General features: G+C 51.8%; 1 protein-coding gene across 7 annotated transcripts; it reads right to left on the reverse strand.

The window, feature by feature from the left end:
• Positions 1 to 735: 735 nt before the first annotated feature.
• On the reverse strand, positions 736 to 7,178 carry SMUG1 (single-strand-selective monofunctional uracil-DNA glycosylase 1). Of its 7 annotated transcripts, XM_080811199.1 has the most exons (4): positions 7,140 to 7,173; positions 5,514 to 5,669; positions 3,321 to 3,622; positions 736 to 2,309 (listed from the first exon to the last, which is right to left on the reverse strand). In XM_080811199.1, the coding sequence occupies exons 2-4, from the start codon at positions 5,611 to 5,613 to the stop codon at positions 1,782 to 1,784; spliced, it is 930 nt and encodes a 309-aa protein (XP_080667325.1). In that variant the 5' UTR covers positions 5,614 to 5,669; positions 7,140 to 7,173; the 3' UTR covers positions 736 to 1,781. The 7 variants fall into 7 exon arrangements, with proteins under 7 accessions (XP_080667325.1, XP_080667326.1, XP_080667327.1 ...); XM_080811200.1 differs by lacking the exon at positions 5,514 to 5,669 and having other exon boundaries at positions 7,140 to 7,178; XM_080811201.1 differs by lacking the exons at positions 5,514 to 5,669; positions 7,140 to 7,173 and adding an exon at positions 6,364 to 6,443.
• Positions 7,179 to 7,531: the final 353 nt, after the last annotated feature.

Genomic DNA, 7,531 nt, shown 5'->3' on the forward strand with positions numbered 1-7,531 from the left:
TCTAACGGTTGGCCTTTCTGGCATAGGCCTCGGCCAGAGTCAACTTCAGCATAAACTCGGGTGTGTGGTCTGAGGGGCCCTCTGTGAATAACAAAGACGCTCCTATCACTTGGGAAATTCCAAGGATTTAGAGACTTGCCTCCCAGGAATCAACTGACAAAAGCCAGTTAAATTCTTTATCATACAAATGATAAAGGGGGACACTTCCACTAAGAAAAAAAATTTTTTTAAGTTTATCATATATATATATGTATTTTTTTTAATTAATCTCTACACCCAACATAGGGCTCCAACTCGCAACCCTGATATGAGTCTCATGCTCCTCTGAGCCAGCCAGGCTCACCTATACTAAAAATCTTTTTCATTTTGGAAGCTGGCCTGTCCCAGGAGCTAGAGTCGCGACCTACTCTATTCCCAACTTGAGTCACCTTTCCAGCGGTATTAAAGGGCACACCGACCAGTCATCCTACAGACATAAGAAATGAGTAGACAGAAATAGCGTGCTCCCATCCACCCATCGCCTGCTCCCCACAGGGCCCTGAGTAGCAGACAAACCCCTGAGACCCTTAAGCTCTGGTAAGACCACGAGAGTTCTTTTTTTCATCATCTCCCTAGAGACCCACAAGAACCCTTTGCAAACAGTGAAGAGGTAAGAGAAGGGAAAATCTAAACTAACCTTCCATCTCGGACCTGCAGGAAGGGGAAGAAAAGGACCCACACGAAGGGTTTAAGAGCCTTTTTTTCCTTTTAAAGATTTTATTTATTTATTTGAGAGAGAGTGCGCGAGTAGGGGTAGGGGTAGGGGCAGAGCGATACGAGAAGGGAGAGTCAGACTCCCTGCTGAGTGGGGCACCTGAGCGATCACGACCTCACCGAAGGCAGCCGCCTAACTGGCTGAGCCACCTAGGCGCCCCGGTTTGAGAGTTTTTAATGCTTGGACTGAAAAAATCACAGGCTGGGTTTTTCATAAAGTTATCGGTCCACCTGTAGCAGGACAAGGATCTGCCCCTCACCCAGCAAGGTCTTCGGAGTGGGGGAGCTCCCCCTGTAGTGTGGTACAGTGACACCCCAATCAAGAGGCAAAAAAGCAAGAAGCAGGAGCCCCCAGCTGCCAGGCACGGCACAAGGCACTTTCAAGTGTTATCTCACTTAACCGCCACCCCCACCCCATGCGGCAGGGAGCCCCATTTTACAGACGAGGATCCCGAGGCTTGGAGAGGTTCATCAAATTGGTCCAAAGTCATAAAGATGACAAAGTCATGAAGTCTCAAAGCCAAGATGAAGAAAGCCAGTCGTCTGGTCTTCCCCACTGGGCCACGAAGAATCCTTTCTCTGATCCAGCTTCCGTCTCCTGGAAGAAGTTCACTCTTAACACCCATAGCCCTCCATTTGTCCTGGTCCCTGTGAGGAAAAGGCTCAGCTTGAAGGCAGCTGTTCTAAGAGGACAGGTGAGGATCCTGGCAGGCTCTTCTCTCAAACACAGCAAACACAGCCTCAGAAGTCACTGCTCAGGCCACTCACAGCTGACCGGAGGCTCCCCAGGACACGGTGAGGTAGAGCAGTCTGAGGACGCCAAGCCTCGGTGCAGCCGGTTACCGCAGGGGCAACGCTCAAAGGTGGTGAAGGATGCAGGGAGTAGTGTCAAACTGCCACAGCAGGTCCCAGCAACCAGGGAGCCCAGAAGGAGCCTGTGGCTCCAGTCCAGGGGGCGCACAGTCCTCTGCTCGCCCCAGGATGACCTGGGGGCCTGGAAAACCTCCTGTGCTGGGCCACAGGGGCCCTCACTTTGTTAGCAGCGGCAGCAGCCCTAGCTCATTCAGTCTCTCCGTGGCTGCTGCCTCCCATCCCCTGTTGGCCTGGGGGCTCCGAGGTGAGGGGTGCAGGAGCCCCTCCACCTGCACTTCAGGCATCAGGCCTGCCAGAGCCCGCCGCGCCCGTTGCTCCGCCAGCCGCCCCACGCCCACCACCAGCCGCACCCCCAGAAGCTGCACCTGTCGGCAGAGGGCCGAGTCACAGGCCCCAAGAAGCTGTTCTCGCTGCCTGGCAGGTAGCTCAGCAGGCGTGAGGTTGCGCCCACTGGGAGTCAAGAAGAGCAAAGGACACAGATTATGGACGAAACATTGACGGAAGAAGACCTCGGGCTGTCCACAGAGGTTCCGGAAAAAGCCCCAGAACCGGGCACCGCTCACCTCTGACTGAGGGCACTCCAGTCCCAGCACTGGTCGCTTCGGGTGCTCTTGGGGCGGGGTCAACACAGGTCCCCCAATGCCCAACCAGTCCCGGACTATACTCACTTCCCCAAAGGGCACCTGCCAGAAGAGGGGAGAGACAGGAGGGTTTCAGTCTGAAGATCGGACACCTGGGCTCTGCACCAGCTGACCCCTCCAGCCTGGACACCCCACCCCACCACTTTCACCCAAAGGCCTGAGACAAGGATGATTCTGGCCCTATAGCTTGATCCTGCCCATCCTTCTCCAGTTTTTTATTGTGGACTGTGGTGCAGAACAATCTGTTTGCTTCTATCCCCACTTGCCTTTGGAACCACATCCAGAGAGTATATGGGACTATCTGGCCCTCCATAGGATGTGATGGGTGGTACTGGGGCAGACAGATGGTCTGAGACAGAAAGACAGCCAGGGTTAGAGGAAGCACAAGGACAGGACTGACCAGCGCTCTCTGGGTGCCCTCTCAGCCTGGAGCCTAAAGCTGTCATTTCCATCGATCATTATTGATCACCTTTCATCCCCCAGTTGGGGTCAATAAAAGCGATTGAGCCTCCTGCCCTAAAGCCTCGTCCCCTCCCCCATCTGCCAAGCACCCCCACTGAGGGGCATTCACTCATCCCAAGGTCTGAAAGGAAAGCAGGCAGGCCCCCCAGAGCAGGCTCTGTTCTGAGCCTCTCCTCAGCTCAGACACAGAAGCAGGTAAAAGCCCTGCACCCCTTCCACACCCACCTCTATCAGGCAGTCTCTGAGGACCCGGTTTTCCCGGTCCCTCTCCGACCCCAACCACACTCCAGGGAAAGAGGAGATCCGGCAAGGTAAGGATGGGGCCGGCGGAAGGAAGGGCTCGCAGAGGCAATTAGTGGACAGCTCACAGGGGAAACGGAACCATCATTAATGTGCTTGGTTAACTCTGGGCAGTGAGGCCTGGAGAGCGTCTGAGACCACAGGAGCCAGCACGTGTACTGGGAGGGGCCAAGGGGGCCCGGCCCCACACGTGTCCACAGCCAGGCACATGCTCCTCCCCCACTGCATCCACAGCCAAATAATCACCTCAGAGCCTCCCCCTCCCCATCCAAGGGAAGCCAAACCCTTTACCCCAGTCTGGGCCATGCCAAAGGGTCCGGGGTTCATGCCCAGGAAGAGCACTTCCTTGGGGCCCTGGCAGTAGCGGGTCACATAGCTGCGGTGTGGTTCCCACGCGTACTCCACAGGATTGTAGATGATGCCCACAGGCTCCGAGAACTGTAGCTGGCTCAGCTCAGCATTGAGCCGCAGCTCCTCCTCCAGGAAGCCCTCAGCCAAGCTTCGAGGGCAAGGCTGGAGATCCATCAGGGCACTGGCAGGCTCATGGAGGGGCCCCAGTGGAGAAGCCTGGGGCACAGCCACGTCACTGCCACCTGGAAAAGAGATGGACAGAGGCTCCATCAGCCTTCAGCCAGAGAGTGAGAGGGATCCAGACTGGCCAGGGCTAACCTTTCCAGGGTGCAGAAGAGACTGTCAGTCACCCCCCACCCTCCAGGTCTGACAGAGCTCATCTCAGTTCTTGGTAGTGAAGGGCCCTTCCACTTCCCGCTTCAAGCATCCCTCCTCTTCCTATGTCACCTGATGAGAATAACCCGTCATTCCCCCCACTCCAAAACTCCTTTCCATCAGGTATAAGCCTTGAGTCACTAGTTCCTAGGCCATGCCAAGCATATGGGAGGTTTTCAATATATATTTACCAGTGGCAAACTTTCCACACCTCTAATGTCATCCTTAATAAAACAAGCTCAGCCAGGATGGGCTGTGTCCTGGAAACCAATGTGCTGAAGAACGAGATGCAGGTGCACAGCCAGAGCCCAGAGACTAATTACAGAAGGCTAATTACAATTGCTTCCAGGTGGTGAGCAATTGCTCTGTGCCAAGTACACCTCATTGATCCTTGTAACAACTCCATGAGACGAGTGCTATTGCTCCCATGTTACAGGTGAGAAGACTGAGGCTTAGTAAGATCAAGCAACTTGCCCAGGGTCACGCAAGTAATGAAGCTGGGATATGAACCCAAACTATCTGACTCAAGGCCATGCTCTTAACCACCCACCTCATCTTGCCTGAGATGGTTCAATCAGCCACCCTGCTAATCCAACACCCCCACCCCACCCCCATCCCCACCATCCCCCTGCAAGCCCAGCCCAGCTTCTTGCCCACATTCAAGAATCCTCAGTGCAGGATGATTACTGGACTCAGAATAGACCCTTACAAGCTATGTAACCATGGTCAGAGCCTCAGGTTTTCTCATCCAAATACTCAGAATAATAATATCCATTCAATAATAGCAATACAAAGGATGGAATCAGATTTAACACACAAGTGAGGGTTGGGAGGCAAGAAGGAAGTGGAGAAGCAGAAGGGAAAGAAGGAAGAAGCGGGGAGGAGGCAGAGGGAGCACTCCAGCAAGTTCTATAGCCTACAAAGACTGTTCCTTCTAATCTTCCTCCTCACAATTCCTATGCAAACCCAGTATTCCAGCCTGACACTTACACTCACTCTTTCAAAAATGGCTTTCCCACCCCAACTCCCAAAACTCTGCACATGTCATTTCTTCAAACCCAACCAAATACACTCCTTGAGCCAATCAGGACTGTGACTCCTCTGCCTCTCCACACACCCAAATCATAGCCATCCTTTGAGATGCAGCTCCAATGATCCCACTGATAAAGCCTGCCCTCCTTAGGACACTGTAGCACTACTGAAACTTCCCAGCCCCATCCCACACAGGAGTAGGGCTGGACTGAGACCTGGGAATCTGTATTTTATACAAAATTCCTCAGGTGACTGTGATGGTTGATGAAGGCTCAAACCACTGCATGTCACCATGGTTCATGGCTTCTTCCTGAATCACACCCTACATCCCTACCTAGACTTGAGATCAGAAGCCAGGTCCCATTCAACTTCCCTCTGTATCTTTGAGGTCCTAGCTTTTATTAGGTAGTCAACAAATACCCACCCAACTCTGTCCATTCTACCTTTTTCAGTCCTCTTTAAAATGACCTTCTACCGGGGCACATGGGTGGCTCAGCTGATTAAGCGACTGCCTCTGGCTCAGGTCATAATCCCGGAGTCCCAAGACTGAGTCCCACATCGGGCTCCCAGCTTCATGGTGAGTCTGCTTCTCCCTCTGATCTTCTCCCCTCTTATGCTCTCCCTCAAATAAATAAATAAATAAAACGACCTTCTACCAAGGAGTCTTTCCTGATGGACTCCTCTCCATTTCTACAACCCAAGTTCACTCAAGGCTCAGCTGCCCACTTTGCACTCCAGCTGTTTCCGAGGGTTTGCCATGCTCTGTGTGTGTTTCCATCATGTCTGGGCCTCCCATGGGGCAGGGATCAAGGTTCTTCTCCCTCATGAGACCTCAGGGTTGATAGAACAGCTTGATCCATCAATCTGTTCTTGGACTCTAGCCTAGGGGAAGTGGGAGAGAAAAAATGTCAGGGCTAAACTTAGGAAATCCTTCTCCAGACTGATCCCAAAGTCTTTTACTGTTTTGTCCAGATGGCTAACCAGGGCCAACTGGGCTCAAACAAAGCCAAGAAGGAAGCCATGTAGAACTCAAATATCTCTGGAGCCCTTGCTGTGCACATCCCCATGTAGTGCCCATGTTAGGGGGCTGGCTGCTCCAGCTCAGGGACTTCTCTCAAGTCTTAGGTTGAGCTGTGCTGGAGATAGCAAGTCTGCAGGGTACAAAAAAAAAAAAAAAAAGATAAGGCTCTATTTACAGCATTCCAGTTTCAAACCTAATCTGAGAGCAAAAGACAGTCTGGGTGTGAACCAAATCCACTTTTTTTTTTTTTTTTTAAGATTTTATTTCTTTATTTCACAGAGGAGAAATCACAAGTAGGCAGAGAGGCAGGCAGAGAGAAAGGGGGAAGCAGGATCCTTGCTGAGCAGAGAGCCCGATATGGGGTTCAATCCCAGGACCCTGAGACCATGACCCAAGTTGGAGGAAGAGGCTTAACCCGCTGAGCTACCCAGGCGCCCCCCAAATCCAGTTTTAATCCTGGTTTTTTTAATCCTTTTTAATCCTTAAATTTCTCTTAAGCAAACCATTTAACCCTCCTCTCTCTGAAATGAAAACCACAAATTCCATCCAACCTACCACCAACTGTTAACTCTTTTTTTTTTTTTTTTTTCAATATTTATGAGTCTCTTCCATGGTAGGCACTGCTGTCGTCTCTGGACAAGGAAGAAATCCAAAATGAGTAAAATGTAGGCCAGGCTCATAAACTACCGATAGAGGACACATAAACAACTGTAATACGTTGTGGTTTGAGCTTTAACTTCCTAAACAATACACTATGAAAACCCAAAGGAGGAACCTGAAAGTACTATCTAAAGCCACCAAGAACCAAAGACTTAAGAAACGTAGATATATTATAAATTACAGTGTCATACTAAATGCAAAGGAAGCTCAGGGTGATCCAGCAATAAGTTTGGCCATCTAGGGTCTCTGACGCTAAATTCAGGAAGTGAAGAAGGAATCAAAGACACTATCCACTCCCCTGTCCCTTGGAGGCACTCTAGGAATCGACAGAGACAATCAGCAAATCCTTAAACTAACAGCAGGAGTACTAGAACTTGGATTTTAAAACACCACTTATCCCTCCCACTGGTTCTGAGAGGGCCAGCGGCTAAGGGTCCGTAGGACATCTCCGCGCCCGCCCTCGGGCTCCGCCCGACGGGAAAACCACGTCCCCGCAGGCTCTCTGGGCCGGTTCCGTGGGCTCGGCTCTTCCTCTGCCGGGCAAGCCCCAGACAGAGCAAAGGTCCCCAAAGCACAAACATTCCGACTCCCCGCCCGACACCGCCCCGCAAGCCTGAGAGCCCCAGCCCTGCCCCTCAGGACCCCAGGCTCCCAGGCTCCTACTTCCTCACCTGGTTCAGCTCTCCATCCGGTTTCCGGTTCCCTTCCCCGCCCCCGGTCTCGGAGGACAGTGGGAGTCGTAGTCTACTTTGTTTATGGAAAGAGATTGGCGTAGCCGCGGCAACTTCCGCCGGAAATACTTAGATCCCCGGAAGGCTTGTTAAATTAGCCCTAAGTGACTCTGGGGAATGTAGTTTATCTCTTACATCAGGGCAAAAAAACCAAGAAAGTTTTCAGGGAGGCCAGGCTCAGTAAGGACCACGAAGGTCCTGGTTTCTAGCCCTAAAGAACAACACCCTTCCAAAAATTCATCGACAAGACTTTTCCGAACAGGATTGAGAACCAAAGAACTTCAACCATCCCCAATCTCAAAACTCACCTGAGAGTATTAACAGTGGTTAAA

The sequence above is a fragment of the Martes martes genome (assembly GCF_963455335.1).
Source record: "Martes martes genome assembly, chromosome: 8".
NCBI lineage: Eukaryota > Metazoa > Chordata > Mammalia > Carnivora > Mustelidae > Martes > Martes martes.